This window comes from Mesocricetus auratus, unplaced genomic scaffold, assembly GCF_017639785.1.
Source record: "Mesocricetus auratus isolate SY011 unplaced genomic scaffold, BCM_Maur_2.0 Super-Scaffold_100025, whole genome shotgun sequence".
In the NCBI taxonomy this organism is placed as follows: domain Eukaryota; kingdom Metazoa; phylum Chordata; class Mammalia; order Rodentia; family Cricetidae; genus Mesocricetus; species Mesocricetus auratus.
In genome coordinates, this window is record NW_024429206.1 from 15,305,062 (window position 1) to 15,325,605 (window position 20,544).

The 20,544-nt window shown below is 40.6% G+C and overlaps 1 protein-coding gene across 1 annotated transcript in view; it reads right to left on the minus strand.

Annotated features, from left to right (window-relative positions):
• The window catches only part of Sbno1 (strawberry notch homolog 1), a 52,717-nt gene that overhangs the window by 26,516 nt on the left and 5,657 nt on the right, over positions 1-20,544 (minus strand). The window contains 15 exon segments of the mRNA XM_040731105.1: positions 1,571-1,668; positions 2,138-2,320; positions 2,972-3,125; positions 3,223-3,328; positions 3,404-3,539; positions 4,818-4,979; positions 6,792-6,882; positions 7,086-7,219; positions 8,398-8,558; positions 8,959-9,055; positions 10,633-10,710; positions 10,712-10,734; positions 12,002-12,314; positions 14,389-14,493; positions 15,354-15,479. Of these exon segments, the coding sequence (XP_040587039.1) occupies positions 1,571-1,668; positions 2,138-2,320; positions 2,972-3,125; positions 3,223-3,328; positions 3,404-3,539; positions 4,818-4,979; positions 6,792-6,882; positions 7,086-7,219; positions 8,398-8,558; positions 8,959-9,055; positions 10,633-10,710; positions 10,712-10,734; positions 12,002-12,314; positions 14,389-14,493; positions 15,354-15,479 (1,967 nt within the window).

Consider the following 20,544-nt stretch of genomic DNA (forward strand, 5'->3'; position numbering starts at 1 on the left):
GGGCTGTGCTTTACGGCTCTGGGTGTGTTTTACAGACAAGTGCAAAACAGTGATATGCAGAACATAGCAACCACCCTGGGAGGGCCTATGGGCCATAACAACCAGTTGACCAATCACCACAGGGCATGTCATCCAAAATTGAAAGTGCACCAATCCTGAGACTTTCATGCCCCTAGATACTCCCCTTACACTGCCTTTTAAGATCCCTGCCTCGAGGGTGCTCAGGGTCTTTCTCTAGCCATCCACCATGGTGGTGGGGCGAAGGGCCCAAGCTGATAGGCTTAGCTGGTTAAACATCTACAATAAAAGACTCTTTGCTTTTGCATTGAAATGGGCCTCTTGGTGATTTTGGGGTTGGTAGACCAGGCTGGCCTAGAACTCAGAGATCTGCCTGCCTCTGCCTCCCAAGTGCTGGGATAAAAGGCGTGAGCCACTAACGCCCGGCTGATTTCTTATGTTTTTATAAAGTGTCTTTGAAATCTCGTGTGTTTCACATTAACAACATAAATGGACCTACACAGTCATTTCAATTGCTTAGTAACTTCACATGTGACAAGTAGCACTTTCTCAATAATTTAAAACAGAAAAGTACTTCAAATTTTGCTCTTATGACTTGTTTTCAATGCCAGGAGTCTTTGAAAGCACTGGAATGTGTCCCTAAAGGGGAGCAGAAATATAGCCTCATAGCTATTGTGTTGGCTTATTATTATCAGCTAACATTTTCTAAGATTTAAAGAAAAGAAAATTTTCCAGGACAGCCTCCAAAGTCACAGAGAAACACTTGTCTCAAGGGGGGAAAAAAGGAAAGAAATTTTATATTTATTTTATGTGTATGATTTGTTTGACCCTATGTATGTCTATGAACCACGTGCATGCATGCCCAGTGTCCTCAGAGGCCAGAAGAGGGCATCAGGTCCCCTGGAACTGGAATTGCAGGTAACCATGTGGGGGGTAGGTCCACTGCAAGAACAGCCAGTTGAGTGCTCTTAAACTCGGAGCCATCTTGTCACCTCCCTCAATAATTTTTAATATTGTTAAAACTTTCTGAAGTTGTAATTCCTATTTCTACTTTTTGTTTTTAGAAAACTGATTTTAAAATTATGCATATATGTCTGTACACAGATATGGTGTACCTGTAGTGCAGGTGCTCTCAGAGACAAGAAAGAGGGTATGGATCACTTAGAGCTGAAGCTAAACATAGGGTGGGGAACTCAGGTCCTCTAGGAGAGCAATATGGGTTTCAAATGTTTAGAGCAGATCCTATTCTACTGTAGCAAACTAGTAAGTGCCACTCAAAAAGAGCTGTGGTCATTATCAAACACAGTCCATCAAATCTGAAATTAAGCCATTTTAAAGATGTGCAGAACCAAACCCAGGTGTGTTAGTCCTCAAACTCTAAAGCTGCCAATCACTCAGCATTTTCAGGGTTATGAGCTATCTACATATTATTTTCAGCAAGATTTACTATAAAGAAGGAAAGCACAGAACTGTAAAAACTCGGATAGAGACAATTTTTAAAGACAACGCTTTATCTAATTAAATATTCAAGAAGAAATTTTTAAAAAATTACTTGGCAGTCGAAACAAAATCGTTTAGTTCTCCTCCACCCTCTTCCAAGGCCTCCAAAGTTCTAGCTTCTCCTGTAGACTGCAGACCAATTACCACACACTGGAAAACACAAAATACACAATTATAAATAAACATGCTGGGCTGGAGAGATGGCTCAGCTGTTAAAGGCTAGACTTACAACCAAAAATAAATAACATGCTGTGTCTTCTCACAACATATGCCTTCACAAGGAATATGTCAAACATCTAGTGAAAAAAATTTAAGCCTTTAACCCCAGCACTCGGGAGGCAGAGACAGTCGGATATCTGTGAGTTCAAGGCCAGTCTGGTCTACAAGCAAGAGCTAGTTCCAGAACAGTCTCCAAAACCACAGAGAAACCCTGTCTCGAAAAACCAAAAAGAAAAGAGAGAAGCCACCTTGATTTACAGAGTGAGTTCTAGGGACAGCCAGAGGTACACAGTGGGATCTAGTGTGAAAAAACAAAAACAAGACTAATCCAAGTAGTAGGTCTCATTAGACAAAGACTAGCTAGCTGAACACAAATTGCACTAGATGCGTCCCAACTTACCTTCCCATTCTTGATTTCCTCCCGGGCCAGTTGCACTACCCTTTTCACTTTGGATGCTATGCACAGGTACTTAAAAAACCTCTGATGAGCAGACCAGAATTGACCCCACATAGATTTCTTCATTCTTTGCTCAGCATCAATCAAATCTGCAGCTTGCTGAAATCGCTCTCTAGCGATGACCCACTAGAAATACATAGGCAACACATTACATATACATTTGAACACCATTCCTAAAAAAGGAACTCCTTTAACCAGGTGGTGCCAGCGCATGACTTTAATCCCAGCCTGGTCTACAGAGGAGTTCCAGGACAGGCTACAAAGCTACAGAGAAACCCTGTCTGGAAAAAAATAATAACCCCTTTAGTCAGGCATGCCTTTAATCCTAGTACTCAAAAGATTGGAGATCGCTGTGAGTTCAAGGCTATCCTGGTCTAGACATAACAGGGAATTCCAGGACAGCCACAATTACACAGTGAGACCCTGCATTCACAAAAATTAAAAGTAACTCCTTCAACCAAAATAATCTACAGTCACTTGGGAATCTCTGGACAATTTTTAAAATGCTCATACATAAATATGTCAAAATGTATACTATTTTAGGACATGATTACACTGCAATTGTTAATCTGATTTAACTGAAATGAATGGTTGTCTTTTATGAATTACCATAAAAAATAAAAACATGGAAAATAAGGTTATTGGTCAAATAAGCAACCGTGATCGTTATTTGCGGTTTTACAGCCAAACACATTTTTATGTTGAAAATGTTTCAACTGATAAAATTCATTTAAAAATTATCAGACACCTTAAAAATATTGACAAAACATTTCTCACCAGCTTGACTGCTTTGTTATACATTTTAACATAGCTCTGAGAAAGAAGAACTTCCTCAATTTTGAAGGTCACTCCAGTAAAGCTCAGTTGTCGTGCAATGTACATTCCTCTAAGCTTCATATCCATAGCAACTATTTCCATGGCACCAACACCTCTGAACAAAATTAAAACACACAGTAACTATCAATAAACAAAACAGCACTTTCCACACAGCAACAGTTATGGCAGAACAGTGCCAAGAGCCTTATTACCTGCGTTCCACTGCTTGAATAAAATCACTGAATTCTCTGAATGGAGTTCCCTCACCCCATATTCCAAGACGGTTCATATAGGCCATGTTACGTGGTTCAGAAGCACCTAAAAAAATCCCCAAATGTATTATAGCAGCAAAAGTAATGTGCACATATCTTTCTTGATCAAGTGTATACTCACCAGTGGCACTGGCATAAACAACTCTGGCTTTTGGCAATTTGTTCTGAAGCTCTAAAACAGCCAAGCCTGTCTTGGTTGGCTTTGAAGAACCAACAGGACATAGGTTTTTTGCTTTGTGACATTCATCAAACACTATCTGTAAGGAGGAACTAAGGAAAATATCAAGAGCAGAAACTGTCTATTCAAAAGTGTTGTCTGCAGGGCGGTGGTGGTGGTGCATGCCTTTAATCCCAGCACTTGGGAGGCAGAGGCAGAGGCAGGAGGATCTCTGTGAGTTCCAAACCAGCCTGGTCTATAAGAGCTAGTTGCAGGACAGCCTCCAAAGTCACAAAGAAACCCTGTCTTGAAAAACAAAAACAAAAAAGAACTGCTGTCTATGACCCTAGAGCATACAGGTATTTTCTGTAAGATTCTACACATACTCCAAGACCCCTCTGTACCTCATCCCCATTCTTTTCCCTTGTCCTGCAGCTTCTCAACAACTTGAAACTCACAGCTAGGGCCAAACAACAGAAATTTTAAGTACAAAAGGTGAGTTGTACCCAGCAAATAGAAAGGGCCATTTAGGCTGTGCTGACTATTTACAGTGCCAGAGCCAGTTTTCAGATCTCACCAGCCTCCTTCTGCTTTGATCTCCATGATGCAGCCTTGCCTTTAGAGTTCTCCAGCCTCCAGTCAGTGGGCCCTGGTTCACAGCAATTTCTTTCTTTCATAAAAATGTAGGAAGGAATTCATTGAGGCAAGAGCTATCACCTACAGTGGGAATTTCAGTAAACTGGCAACTAATTTAAAATACTATTTCAGAATTTGGGGTACCTCATCAGGACAGCAGAAGCTATACTATGAGGAAATAAGTGAGCACTGCTTCCTGATTCACAAGCATTGCATGGAACAGGCAGTGAGGAATAGAATGTAGCATTCCTCACATCTGACACATGGACTTTCTAGGTTCCAAGGACTCTTCCTAATATTCACTTAGTCAAAAAATTTTCTCAAGATCTATCTACACATAATTTTTTATTAGCAGTTTTGTTCTTGTTTGTTTTCAAGACAGGGTTTCTCTGTGTAGCCTTGGCTGTCCCTGAACTAGGAGATCTGCCTGCCTCAGGCATGGACTGCCACTGCCCAGTCCACACATAAGTTTCACGCCATTAGAAATCAACACAATGGTGGAAGAGCGGGCTGGAGAGCTGGCTTAGAGGTTGAGAGCACTGACTGCTATTCCAGAGATTCTGAGTTTAATTCTCAGCAACCACAAGGTGGCTCACAGCCATCTGTAGTGAGATATGGTTCCCTCTTCTGGCATGCAGATATACATGCAGACAGAACTCTGTATACATAATAAATATATAAATCTAAAAAACAAAACAAAACAAACAAACCACACAATTCAACAATCTCTGTTAAAGGATACCACTCCATCGAAGTCATCACCACACCAATGCAGAAGCTGTTTTAACCTGGTCTTATATTTACCACCAGACTGGCTTTCACCAATAAGAGAAGAATAGGTAGCAAAAATAACACCCTTTTTCACACTCCCATTGTGTTTGGAAGAAATTTTTCCATATTTAAACTAAAAAAAAGAAAATTTTAATTAGTACATCCTCTTCTCAAAAGTACCTACCTCAAACTTAGTAGGTTCATGACTCCAAAAAATCTAGACCTATAAAACTTACAATACACAAATGAGAGCATATCATAAAAACTCTACAAATGGGTATCAAATCAGCTTCCCTGTGGAAATTACAGCATTGGCTACTATGTGCAGCCATCATACTATGCACAAAGCACTATGACCGAGTTGAGGAATAGAGGACATCAGCAGGGGAAGTGTTAGCAAATAAATTGGGGGTATGATTCAGTGGTAGAGCCCTTGGCCTAGCATGCCTAAAACCTGGGCTCTATCAGCAACACCTCCAAACACAGAATTCTGAGCAATGTGCCTCTTTGTTACACTGTTCAGAAATAAACCTTATCTAGATGTCAGTTCTTGTGTTTTAGTTTTACACTGCAATCATTCAAAACAAAGCACATCTACTGGATTAAAAACAACCTAACCAGAAAAACCACTGACCTACCAAAGGAAAAGGCAGTGAGAACCAGGGTCCTAACGATGGGACAGATAAAAACATAAAAAGTGGATTTACAGCCATTGATTATCAAGACTAGTAGGTGTTAGTATTCAGGCATCTGTGCTGGTAGGCCTGGGATTCTGACAGGATACGCCCTCAGCTGCAGCCACTAAGAGCACCCCCTGTGCGTATTCGCTCTGTTCCTTTCAAAAGGGCCTTGCCCACCACCCTCCCACCCCTCCTTCCCCCTCTCTGTCTCTCCCTTTTCTGTCTCCTGCTGCTCCAGTCCCTGGAGGCCCATCTCCTCGACTTCCACAATCTTTCCCTTAAAACAAAACAAACCCACCAGGCGGTGGTGGCGCACGCCTTTAATCCCAGCACTCGGGAGGCAGAGGCAGGCGGATCTCTGTGAGTTCAAGGCCGGGCTGGACGACAGCCTCCAAAACAATACAGAGAAACCCTGTCTCGAAAAACCAAAAAACGAAAAACAAAACAAAAAAAAAAAACTCCCCTTGAACTCCGTGGCCTGGCATCACTTTTTAAAAAATGTTTTTTTTTAAATTTATGAAATTAGTTCCTTCTAAACCAACAAAAGGCATATAGTACACTTTAAGATTTGTGACAGGAGGCCAGATTTGGTGGCACCCACCTTTAAACCAAGCACTCAAGAGGTAGAGGCAGGCAGGTCTCTATAAGTTTAAGGCCAGTCTGATCTACAGAGCAAGTTCCAGGACAGCCAGGGATACATAATGAGACCCTGCCTCAAAAAAACAAAAACAAGATTTCTGCCAGGTATGGCATCTCACATGCTTAATCTCAGCACTAGGGAGACACTGAAGACAGGAGGATTGCTGTGAGTTAGACATCAGCAGGGCCTATATGGTAAGACCCTGTCTTAAAACAATAGAGAGTACTAGGCAATCATTTAGATTCTAATTATGTTAAAATTTGTTTTAGATACAGACATTAATTTTTTTGTTTCCATACCACCAGAAGACCTTCAACTCTGCTAAAGAAATACCAACAGTTTTTAAACAGAATGGTTCTCTCTAGGCTGCACTACTTCTCCACAGTGCACATGGACAGGCATATAAAGCTCTCTAGAAACGAAGACAAGTACAACACTGGAGACCAAGAAAATAAACTCCATTACACCAGGGACCACGCCTACTTTGTCTGCCACTGCTTAGCATGTGTGCTGTGTGGAATAGCTCATTTAATCCTTGTAACAAACCCACAAAAGATAACTGTTCCATTCTCATAGATGAATCCGTATACACTGATAATTCCATTGAATAGAGAGGCATCCCTACCTTATTTAATGAATGGACCAAAATGTTTTTTGCTCCAATATCCTTTAAATCTCTTTCAGCATCATATTTTAAGTCATTTGATACACTAAACCTGTCAAAAAAAGAAAGTAAACCAAATTAAACTTGAACAGCATTTTCTCATAGAACCAAGGAATAAAGTCAGGTACAAAAATAAATAAAAACACTTAAATTCATACTGCCATGCCAAAGAAATTAGAAGAAAAACAACAATAACAAAAACCACCACCAACAAAAAAGCCAGCTTCCTCGTTCAGTCAACCCCTTGGAACTTACCACAATGCTCTTTTCCTACTCAACAAATAGTTTTCATATATGATCCCTGCTATCGTCCGGCCTTTGCCCACACCAGCACCATCACCTATTAAGAAGCCAGCACGGTCTCCATTAGGGAGGAATGTTTCATGTTGCTAAAAATGGAAAAGGTGGAAGAATTGGTATCATTTTCTCAAGGTAACCGATAAATTGTTCATGCTTCAATAAACATGCTCCTAACCCTGAATTAAATTAATCACAGAAACCTGTCACCACCCTTTATGCACTTTGATGTAAGAGTGGCCCCTAGCAGGGGTGTTCTCTCTATAGGTACTACACTTTCTCCTTCTACCATGCCATACACTGAGCAAAGACAAGATATTAGTGAGGTAGTTTCCCTATTCCTTTGGACACCTGCCTGACAATATGCCAAGTATAACCATGGGGACAGTTGACCATTCTCAACATTGCTTATCCTACAAATCTCTTCAAGCATGACTGAAGTGAATCCCACTCACAAGATATAATTACCCATAGTACAGTTAACTAACTACCTTAACAGTGTTGGCACTCAAATATTTTCGACTGGAAAAAAAAATGGGGAAATACATTCTTACACATACTTCAAATTTCTAAAAGTAGAAACTTGGATAAAAAATAAATGCAGTCTTCCTATTAATAATATTCCCACATAAAATTCTAGGCCATGCCTTGCCATTTCTATAGAAAGCATTCTCAAGATTCCTGCCACACCTTCTCTCTTCCTAATATATGATCTATTTTTTCTTTGTTTTTATTTTTTTATTTTTAAATTTAAATTAGAAACAAGGTTGCTTCACATGTCTTTTTCTTTTTTTTTTTTTTTTTTTGAGACAGAGTTTCTCTGTCTGTTCCTGGCTATTGTGGAACTCTATCTGTAGACCAAGCTTGCTGTGAACTCAGAGATCTGCCTACTTCTGGCTTCCAAGTGCTGAGATTAAAGGTGTATGACACTACTATCTAGTTAATATATAACTTTTTAAAAAAATCCTGTTTTTAAGTTTTTCTGGCCAACTTCCTCTTCTGGCCTCTGTCATTACCTGACATATGTGGAATACACTCATAAGATACCCACATACATATGTACAAACAAATAATAAAATGAGTCAGGTATTGTGGTGCACACCTTTGATCCCAACACTCAGGAGGCCAAAGCAGGTGATCTCTGTGAATCTGAGGCCAACTTGGTCTACACAGAATTCCATTGATACATACAGAAACTTTGTATGAAAATATATTTAAGCAAAAAATTGTATTTTATATACCAAGATAAACCATCAAACTTAAGAATTACCTGGGCTGCGTAGGTAACCGCCTCGAGCTGCAATGCTGAGAGCCAGCCATTATCAATGGTTTCTTCAGAGATGGACGTTTTGTACCAAACATCAGGAGGAGTGACACTGGATAAAGAGCTAGTCTCCACTACTGCATCAGGGTGACGCAAGCCAATTTTCACTTAAAAAAAATTTTAGAATGTTTCATTCTAGTAACACTTCAGATCTTATGACAAGATAACACAAAATCTGTCTTACAACAGAGAAAATAGTAACCACTCACTTTGAGCTTATATACAGTTACTAACTATAATGTACTACTCACATTTGATTAAAATGACCTAACCATACAGTTTAGAAACTCATAATGAAATAATCTAGTTTAAAGCAAACCCCACTCAGAAGCAGAGGCAGGTAGGTTCCAGGTCAACCCCTATACACCCAAACTTTAGATAAGTTTAGATACCTCTAGTCCCATCTACCATGCAAGATGAGGCAATACTAGTATCTTAATTGTTTCAGAGACAATTAAGTTCAAGAGGAACCCAAGCCTTTCATTTTGACAAAACCTAAAGACATACATTTTATTGGCATGTACTCTGCATAGGTCTCTGCATGACCCATTTCTTCCTCGTCTTCTTCCTCTGGTTCATCTTCCTCTTTCACAACAGGAACCTTCTGTAACACAAAAGTGCAATCAATCTTAAGTCTAGAGACAAAAGGTCAGAATCTATGGGACCTTTTTTTCAACCTGCCAATACAAGGTACCAACTGCACACTTTGTAAAATCTCAGTTCTCACCTGCCTGTCTAAAGAAGAACAGCAATAACAGCAAATGAGCCAACACAGGGTTCTACTCCCTCCAGCTACAATCTAGAACTACTCTGCCCATCAATGCTCATAATCCCTCCCCCAACTCTCTCTCTCTTTAATCCAGGACTAGAAAGAACAGTGTAGAGACAAAAAGTGGGACACCCCAATGCACAAGCTTTCAAATCAAGATTTTAGAGAATATGCAAATATTAACAAAAATAACATTTTGACAAATTTTCTTTCCCATTTTAAATATTCCTCAAATATCGCCTGCCTTTCTTCCTGCCTACCCACCTTAAATTACTATCAGGCCTTTCTTCCAATAGTGTGTATTTATAACTCAATCCCTCCACAGAACTCCTTCTTCAATTGCCAGGTCTTCTGTACACCCTAGCTCACTGACCTGTAAGCAGAACCACCAGCTCCTCAGTGCCTATTAGTGTTCAAGAGTCTTATGCTCTATAGATTGAGCTAGCCAAGCCTTAGTGTTTATTCTTCCTTCTGAGTCCCTGTCAAAGTCTATCACACCCCTTCTCCATAAAGCCTACAGAATCACAGCAAGATTGTGTCCCTTCCCCATAACCCACAGCCTTTGGTGTACCTTTTTTTCTTGATTTTAAAGGTATGAGCTACCACACCTGAACCACATTGCACCTTTTGATGTCCCTTATACAAATCCTTATATGTAGATGGTGCCAAATATTATGTTTACTGAAAGAGAACTCATGAAGGAAGTCCTTTCAGATTCCACTGCACAGACACACTGCTATCCAGAAACATGAGCTGAAGAACCTGATCTAAGGCACACAGCACTTCCACAGTTATGGGAAAAAATTATTATTATTATTTTTTGTTTTGTTTTGTTAGACAGGATTTCTCTGTATTGTCTTGGAGGCTGTCCAGGCTGGCCTCAAACTCACAGAGATCCACCTGCCTCTGCCTCCAGAGTGCTGGGATTAAAGGTGTGTGCCACCAACACCCGGCGGGGAAAAAAATTATTTTAACAACTCATTGAGATCACTGCATGATCAAATAGTTCCACCAAGTTATCAAAGGTTTACAGTTAAATCCATGCTGTCATTTTTTCCTGACCAGATAAAAAAGGCCAGCCCTGCATGCAAAACCACTGCCCATGAATGATACAATTTCAGCCCTACTAACTTTTTGTAACTGCCGGGCAGTGGTGGCACATGCCTTTAATCCCAGCACTCTGGAGGCAGAGGCAGGCAGATAGATCTCTGTGAGTTGAGTCCAGCCTGGTCTACAAAGAGCTAGTTACAGGACAGCCTCCAAAGTCACAGAGAAACCCTGTCTTGGGAAAAACAAAAAAACAAAAAAATTAGCCTACTTCCACAAGCTTTTTGAGGACTTTTTAAAAAGTAATTTTAGTCAAGTAACTTCTATATTACATAGAGACATCAATATAACTATTTAAAACTCACCATGGTGGGAGAAAAACTCCTCATTTTCATGTCATTTATCCATATCCTTGCAACTTCTTTATTGGAAGATTCTTTTTTTTACTGCACCATTACTGACATCAGCTGCAGAAAGACAAGTGAATTAAATTTTACAAGTCTCAATTTCTTTTCCTCTAGTTTAAAAATTCAGCATTTTATTCATTTCAAACAAGAAGCAGTATCTGTTGGGCAATGAAGGCGCATGCCTTTAATCCCAACACTCAAAAGGCAGATGGATCTCTATGAATTCAAGAGAAGCCTGGCTTTACAGATCTGAGTTCCAGGACAGCCAGGGCTGTTACAAAGAGAAATCCTGGCTCAAAAACAATGCAAAACAAACGCTGGGTATGGTGATGACAAGAGGATCCCTGAGACTCACTGGTAGCCAAACTAGCCTAGGCTGTCTGATGAGTTTCATGACTGGACAGTGGGAAACACCCACCTCCCAGGGGAAAGGGGTCCTCGTGGACAAGGCAGACACAGGCACAGCGAGAGGCTTATGCCTGCCCTACCATGTACCTTTCACTTCTCTTCACAGCCCTGGCCCTTCTCGGAAATACAACGTAGTCATGATTTATCTTTCTTCAGTATATTTCCCCATCAACACCTCAAAATACAGAAGGGAGCTGGCACAATACAGTGACCAGATACATACTGAATGAGCAACAAAAATTGTTTCATACTCTAAAACCCACATTCCTAAACTAGGTTGTGGTGGTGAGCACCTTTAATCCCAGCACTTGGGAAGCAGAGGCAGCCTGATCTAAGTTCCAGGACAGCCAGGACTACACAAGAGAACCCATTTTGGGGGTGAAGTTGCAGAACCAAAAACCAAGCTAAATCAAATCAAAAGCAGAGCTGGAGAGAGGGCTCAGCAGTTCAGACAGCTTACTGCTCTCGCAAAGGACCAAGGTTCTTTTCCCAGCATCCACAAGGCAGCTCACAAGAAGCTAACTCCAGTTCCCGTGAAATCTGATGCCCTCAGGCTGGAGAGATGGCTCAGTGGTTGAGAGCACTGGCTGCTCCTCCAGAGGTCCTGAGTTCAATTCCTACCACCCACATGGTAGCTCACAACCATCTATAGTGGAATCTGATACCCTCTTCTGGCATAAAGTCATACATGTAGACAGAGGACTCATAAGCAAACAAAGAAATAAATAAATATTTTTTTAAAGAAAGAAATCTGATGCCCTCTTCTGACCTCAATGAGTACTTCATGCATAAGGATAGATACATACACCCAAGAAACACTCAGAAAACATATATATTAAACACCCAAAATCACATGTGAAACACACACACACAATAGTTTGTGAAAAACAGAAAGTTCAAACAGCTGAAAACTACTTACTAGCTGCAGTTGCAACTGGCTGAGCAATGTTAGCAGGTGGCTTCAGTTTCATGAGTTCATTTAGACTATTATTTTTCAGTAAATCCTTCAGCTGAACCTGGTCTTTTGAAGGAGCAGGGGGCATGGCATTTCGTACTGCTGGTGCTGAGACTGAAGGGCGTGTGTTTGCCGTGGTCTGGATAAACTTTGTTAAAGTGATGGTTTGCCTATTGGTTGTTGCAGGTGGTGTTTTAGTCATTACAATTGTAGATCCCAAGGTCGGAAGTTGATTTATTTGATTCAGCACAAATGTTGTAGTGGATGGAGGCTGCTGCTTAAAAAAAAAAAAACACGTCACACACTCATTGTGACTTTGATAGTCTGTATCCATAAACCCGATAAGCCACTTAGAAATCTAAAACTAGACATTGGATAGAGGGCTCAAAGGGGAAAGTTGCAGGTATTAGAACCTTGAATCTCCAGAACACAGAATGCAAGTTCCACCAGTCAGTCATGAACATCTGTAAGGGCAGCTCCAACAGTGACACAGGAGCTAGAGAAGCCCTGTCTCCAACAAGTTGAAAAGTTGAGAATGGTCCTCTGACCACATGCTACTGGGGCATGTACGAGCCTAGTCAACATACACATAAATCTAAACTTGACTCTATTCTTGCTTAACTAATGGTACTATACTACTACATTTGGGGGGGGGGGTTGAGACAGGGTGTCTCTGTAGCTTTGGAGCCTGCCCTGGAACTCGCTTTGTAGACCAGGCCTAGAACAGAGATCAGCCTGCCTCTGCCTCCTGAGTGCTGTGATAAAAGGTGTGCACCACTATTGCCTGGCTCTTTATTGCTAATTTAATGATTAGCTGAAAATTATCAGGTTAAAAAAAAAATAACAGTAAGCCGGGAGTTGGTGGGCACGGTTCCAGCACCAAAAACTATAACATTAAAAAAATAAAGTCAAAGCAGGGCGGTGGTGGCGCACGCCTTTAATCCCAGCACTCGGGAGGCAGAGGCAGGCGAATCTCTGTGAGTTCGAGGCCAGCCTGGTCTACCAGAGCTAGTTCCAGGACAGCCTCCAAAGCCACAGAAAAACCCTGTCTCGAAAAACCAAAAAAAAAAAAAAAAAAAAAAAAAACAGTAAAGGATATAAATTATAATGGAAAACTGCCCCAAGCTGTGACTCTAATAAGCCCCAACACTGCCAATCAGGCAGAAAACTCTAGGTAAATCATATAAACCACTGAAGACCTAGGTTTTCTTTCTTTTTCTTTTTTTGGTTTTTTGAGACAGGGATTAAACTCATTGAGACCTGCCTGCCTCCTATCCTAAGTGCTGGAATTAAAGGCATGTGCCACCAACACCCGGCTAAGACCTACATTTTCTTGAGTTCAATTTTCTTTCTTTTTTTTTTAGGTTTCCATCATCACCAAGCATGATGGCACACATCTTTAACCCCAGCACTTGGAATAGAGAAGAAAACACAGAGGAGAAAAAAGAAACAGCTAAGTGCAGTGGCTCAGGACTGTGAGAGCCACATATGGCAAAGAGACACAGAATGCACAGAAGTTGAATTCAGGGCCAACATGGTCTACAAAAGACCCTATCTAATGTAAGCCATCTCATTAATTTCATTAAAAAATGAAATAAAAATGAATCCAATTTGAAAATGCTAAGTTTTCTAATTAGCTAAATGGCTTTAAGGTATTTCTGTGTATCATAGATGTATATCTTTGTTCTTGTGTTAGGGATCATCCCAGGGCCTGGTACCTACAAGGAAAGTCCTCTACCACTAAGCTACAACTTTAGCCCCTTTTCATAACTCTTTCAATAAAAATCTTCTAGACTGCTATATACCACATTTAAACTAATACACATGGACACCTTTAGCCAGTTCAAACAATAATTTTATATTCTTTGGAGTTTGTTGATATTGGTTATACTTGAGGTAAGGTCAGAAGAACTCTGTATGGAAAGCACAATCTATCACATAAAAGCTATAGCAAAACAACTGACAAAGCCAAGGCACCAAACACTGAAAATGGTGAGATAACATGTACAGTCATTCATTCATTTCACCAATTTTTTGCTATTGTTTTTAATGATTTATAATATACTAGTTACCTTTGGTACATAGGGAAATCAAGCTAGTCAGAGCTAAAGATATTATTTAAAATAATTAGCCAGGTAGTGATGGCACATGCCTTTAATCCCAGGACTTAGGAGGCAGAGGCAGGCAGGTCTTAGTGAGTTCAAGGCCAGCCTGGTCTACAAATCGGGAGTTCCCAGACAGCCAGGGCTATTACAGAGAAACCCTGTCTTGAAAAACAAACATACAAATATATTTTTTTGCTACTACTCCAAACCATTTTAGAAATAATACCAAATCTAAGTGGCTCTTACCCTCACATTTAACAGCGCAGGAGTAGACATTGCCTCTGGTTCTTGTTTAACAGGAACTGCTGCTTCAGTCTCCAGACCTAGTTCTAACGCACTAAGTGGCATCGACTAGAGAGAAAATAACAGAAAAGATGGACAGCAGTGAATTCTGTTTCAAGAACACAGTTGTATTTATTTTATTAAAAAGAAAAAAAAACCTTCAGAGCTGATTCTACTTGAGAGGTAGATCACTTTTGCCTAGCCTGCAGAATCCTTGGCTCAGACCCCAGCACCATACACAGTCAAGATGAACAATCAAACACGATTTACAATCACTGTACTAGTTATTAACGGAATAATACTGGTCGACAAAAATGAACTTTATTTTTGCAAATGTATATAGAGAAATCACAAAAAAAGAGCCCAATAAAGACCAAAGCCTAAGGAAATTAATGCTCAGCAATAGAAAAAGTAATGTCTTGATTTTGATGCAAATAATATGTACATCATTAATAAAAAACACTGTAAGAAAATTTATGCTGGGCGTTGGTGGCACACGCCTTTATTCCCCGCACTCGGGAGGCAGAGGCAAGCGGATCTCTGGGAGTCTGAGGCCAGCCTGGACTACAAAGCAAGTTCCAGGACATCCTCCAAAACAATACAGAGAAACCCTGTCTGGGAAAAAAAAAAATCACATGTCAGGAGGCAGAGGCAAGTGGATCGCTTTGAATTTGAGGCCAGCCTTATCTACAAAGCAAATTTCAGGACAGTCAGGGTTACACAAAGAAACCCTGTTTAGAAAAACCAAAAGTTAACGTTTATTTAATCTTTTTCTAAAATGTACATCAGCAGTAAATGCCTGCTTAGCAGCACAAGACCCAAGGTTCAATTCCCAACAACCACAAACAGATAAACAACTACTGCTAATGATAATGACAATGGAAATTGCAAATTTAGAACAAATTTTAGAGGATTTGGAAAACTGTTACCTGTTGAACTGAAGGGGGAGTAGGAGTTGCAAGCCCGGCATCTCCATCAACATCAAAGAGGTCGTTTGGACTAATCCCACTCTCGCTCAAGGCAGCAAGCAGTAAATCTTGCCCTGGTTCCACCATCTTTAGAACAAAGTGAAAAATATTAACAACTCTCTTCTAAACACAAACAACCCAACACTGTCTATCAGAGCTGGTCATTTAGTACTTAGGAAGAACCTGTTACATACTGGAAAAAGAGTCTTTGATCCCAGAACCCTCACACTAAAATGAAAGGACACACAGAAGCACAGCATTCAGAGTAAGAATCTTTTATTCCCTGGACTTTGGACTAAAACCAAGATTAAGAGTGCATGCTAACACATGCATGGGAGTGCCCGTCTTTAATCCCAGTACTCAGGAGACAGCAGAGGCAGGCTGCTCTCTGTGAGTCTGAATCCAGCTGGTCTACACAGTGAGTTTCAGAACATCAAGGACTGCAAATAAAATAAAATAAAATAAATACACACTACAAGATTAAAGGAGGCAAAAGTGAACTGTACACAGGTTCCTAGGTATATGGTAATATTGAGTTCAGAAGAAGAAATACTCAAGACAAATGTCTTTTAAACACAGCATTCCAATGAACTGTATGTAAATTCACATACCAGGGGCCACATGTGAGAAGATTATTCATCCTTCTATAGTGATACAAGCCCTGATACAAGGGTTTTCAGACGCAGGACAGCTTGGAACAGTAATTTCTTATGTGGAAAGAGTACTGATGGCATTGTAAAAGCAAAATGAAGGAACTGGAGTAAAGCAGACTCAAAGACATTCACTGCAACAGGCACTGGGACTGCAGTGGCTGAGAGAAGGAAGACAAATGTGTTCTAAAATATTTAGCAAAGAGACTATAAGAAAACCGGCTCAAGGGTTAAGAGCACCTGCCAGTCTTCCAGAGGACCTAGATTCAATTACCAATACACATCACTGCTCACAGCTGTATCTCCAGTTATAGGGGACCCAACACCCTCTTCTGGCTTTCCAGAGCAATACACCAACATGGTACGCCCACATACATGCAGGGAAAACACCCATACACATACATTAATTAAAAAATTTCAATTTAAAATTTTCTACATTACATGCACTGTACAGAGAAGCCTTCCCGCCAGCATGGTTCCAGAGCCGCATCAGTCCCAAATAAACACACAGGAGGCTATATTAGTTATGAAGCTGTTGGCCTTGCTTATTTCTTACTGGCTAGCTCTGACTTAAGTATTTACCCCATAATTGTTAATCTAAGTATTTCTCTTACCAGAGAAATTTCCGGGCTTCCTACCCCATGTTGGTTACATCTTGACTTCCTGTGTTTCTCCTTCCCAGAGTCCTCCTGTACTCCTAGTCCCACCTATCTTGGTTCCTTATTGGCCAACAGTGCTTTATTGACATATTCACAGGACTTCCCCAACATCTCCTCTTTTCTGTCTAAACAAAAAATAAAGGTCTTAACTTTAACATAGTCAAATTATATATAACAGAACAGTTATCAAGTAAGAACACAGTTACAATATTTTTTCTATCAACATTCAGCAAGATTTAAAGAAAATATCATCTATCCCATCCTTGTGAGTCCAAAGTTCTATATGTAGCTTATCTTTTATCATAACTAAAGAAAACTATAACTATAACTATCTGCCTTCAAATCTATTAAAGAGCACAGAAGGATAATATATAAACACTAGAACTGACAGAGACATCTCGCTCTTCCTGGACAGTCACCCGGAGTTCCTCTGTAACGTTGGGGCATCCATCTTCAGCCCATAAGGCCACAATGTGTCTGGAAGACTTCTCAGCAAAGCAGGAAATTTCAAACTGTCCATCTGCACCAACAGTCTGTCAGTGATTTTTCTGTGTCCTGTAGAAAGTCTTGTAGACTCTTCCATGAAGCAGGAACCCTGTAGGACTGTATGAGTTCAGCAGTCATTTTCCTGTGGGTCCTGCATGTCTAGTTTATACAGCAAAAGTCCAGAAGTCTAGGCAATAGCAGTTTCTTGTCCAAATGTCTAATCTTGCCATGTTGAAAGCAAACTCCATAATGAGTTTCTTCAATGCCCATCTTCCTCTCAGATGTAATTGGTGATGCCAGGAGCAGACATTTCTCATTGTCAAGAAAAACCCTAAACCATTTTAAATGCCATTTTCTGAAGGTCTTTGAAAGGTTTGAAGACTGTCTATCTCAAATATATTTCTGTATATCTAGAAAACCTAACTAGCCTAACTATAAGTTCTGACTATTTTAAGTAACTATCTATAGTCTTATTGAATTATGCATTATGTTTTAAAAGGTCAGTATAAGCACAATACTTAATCAAGAAGAGAAATATACACATCACAAAATAGACCTTGAATTGGTATCAATAAATAAAAAACCATACCCATACCATAATTCCCCTTTTTACCATTAAAAAGAGATTGGCTGTGATCACTAGCCAATTATAAACAACCCCATTTAGCATGTAGGGAACTATCATTGTGTCTACCAAGGAGCTCACACTTCAGGTGACAGCTGCCACCAGCAATCTAACAAGCCCAACAACTACTACAACTACAAAAGTTTTACTTTTGCCAAAAGCACATCTGAAAGCATTCATGAAGAGGCTGGAGTAAGGAGCCTGTGTAGAAACTGTATGCCACTTTGGCAGAGAATCCTGAGAAGAAGCACTGCCACACAAAAGCACACAAAGTACAGCAACCATTAACAACCAACCCTTATCAGCAGGCATGAGACAAAGACCTAGTGCTCTTCATGCCTCTGAGCAGATACAAGGGACATCGTCTGCAAGGCAAGAGATCAGAAAGAACAGAGGTTCAAACACTGGCCTCATCACCCATTACTGTTCTAATATAGTCAAGTTAAAAGAAAAAGAAAAAACACTCATTCAACTCAGTTTCAGGACTAAGAACAACTAACTTCTGGGAGTGTTGACTATGTGAGTAAACATGAGAGAGAAGAGAGAAGAGGAAGAGAGGGCAATAATATCCAGAGTGAATGTTTGCAGCTGCTTTTTCCCTGTTTTGTTGTCTTTTGACGTGATCTCCCTATATAGTCTAGGCAAAATCCTTCTGCATATTGTGATGTGTGCTATGTCTTAAAATTTTTTATTAATGCCGGGCAGTGGTGGCGCACTGGGGAGGCAGAGGCAGGCGGATCTCTGTGAGTTCGAGGCCAGGCTGGACCAACAGCCTCCAAAACAATAGAGAAACCCTGTCTTGTAAATACCATAAAAAATTTATTAATGAGCGGTATGTGTGGTACATGCCTTTAATCCCAGCACCCAGAAGGCACATACAGGCTTATTTCTGTGAGTTTGAAAGCAGTCTGATCTACAAAAAAGAGTTCCAGATGAGCCAGGGCTGCTACACACAGAAATCCTGTCTCAAAAAGAAAATAAATTTTTTTGTATTAATGGCCAGGCATAGTGGTGTCTTTAATCCTAGCACTTAGCAGGCAGAGGCAGGCTAGCCAAACACCTTGCCACCAAAAAAAAAAAAAAAAAAAGTGCAGGTACACAGTTCATAGTACACACAAGATGGTAAGGGACCTGCAGGACACATGTGTGGAACTAAAGGAAGACTGTGGAGTCAGCTCTGTTACTTTTACAGTGAGATCAATTTCAGGCTTTTGCAGTAAGTCATTCCCCTGACCTATTACTTTGATAAACCTGAGTATACAAAAAGATTCCTTTTCTTTTGTATAACTGCTGTACCACTGTACCTCCCAGACTACAAACTTTTCATGACAGCAATCCATCTGTCTTAAGTTAGGGTTTCTATTACTGTGACCACAGCAACTCTTATAAAGGAAGCATTTAACTGGGGTGGCTTAGTTTCAGAGATTCAGTCCATTACCATGGTACTGGAGAGGTAGCCCAGACCCTACATACTGCGGGCAACAAAGTCAACTGAGACACCAGGCAGTATCCTGAGCATAGGGAACCTCCAGCTCCCCCCCCCTCAGTGACACACTTCCTCTAATGAGGCCATACCCATTGCAAAAAAGCCACACCTCCTAGTAGTGCTTATGAGCTTATGGGAGCCAATTACATTAAAATATTCTACAAGGGGCTGGAGAGATTGTTGAGTAATTAAGATCACTAACTGCTCTTGCAGAGGACCTGGGGCTTGATTCCCAGTACTCACACAATGGCTCAGACCAACTGTAACTCCAGTTCTAGGGGGCTCAGCGCCTTCTTCTGACCTCCTAGGGCACACACCAAGTATGAATGTGGTATACATAGTATATACACGCAGGCAAACACCCACACATAAAATAACAAATTTTAAGTTCTTTTAGTCAAGTGCCTTCAGTCCCAAAACTGGGGGGGGGGGGCCAGAGGCAAGCAGATCTCTGTGAGTTAGAGGCCAGCCTGGTTTACAGAAATGAGTTCCAGGACAGTCAGAGCTACAAAGAGAAACCCCACCTTTTTTGTTTGTTTTGTTTTTTGAGACACAGTTTCTCTGTGTAGCTTTTGGAGCCTGTCCCAGAACTTAATCTGTTGATCAGGCTGCCCTCGAACTCACAGAGATCCACCTGCCTCTGCCTCACGAGGGCTGGGATTAAAGGCTGTGCCAACACAACCTGGTGGAGAAACACTGTCTTGAAAAGCCAAAACCAAAACCAAAAAAGTTAAAAAAAAAAAACCAAAAACTAAAGTGTCTCCCATCTAGTTTGTGCAGATACTCAGATCTAAAGAAAATTGACAGTCATTTCCAAATATAAATAGATACTATCAGTTAGCAAATAATTTTGCCTGAATGAGTAACAAAACTAACCAGGCATGGTGGTGATGAAAAGTCTTTAGCCCAGCACTCAAGGGGCAGAGGCAGGTGGATCTTTGAATTGGAGGCTACCCTGTTCTGCAGAGTTCCAGGACACCAGGGTTACACAGAAACACCCTGTCTTAAAAACAACCTGTTTTAGCCGGGCGTTGGTGGCGCACGCCTTTAATCCCAGCACTCATGAGGCAGAGGCAGGCGGATCTCTGTGAGTTCGAGGCCAGCCTGGTCTACAGGGTGAGTTCCAGAACAGCCTCCAAAGCCACAGAGAAACCCTGTCTCGAAAAACCAAAAAAAAAAAAAAAAAAAACCAAAAAACCTGTTTTGTTTTGAAACTCTTATTCATAAATAGCATAGAGGCACCTGG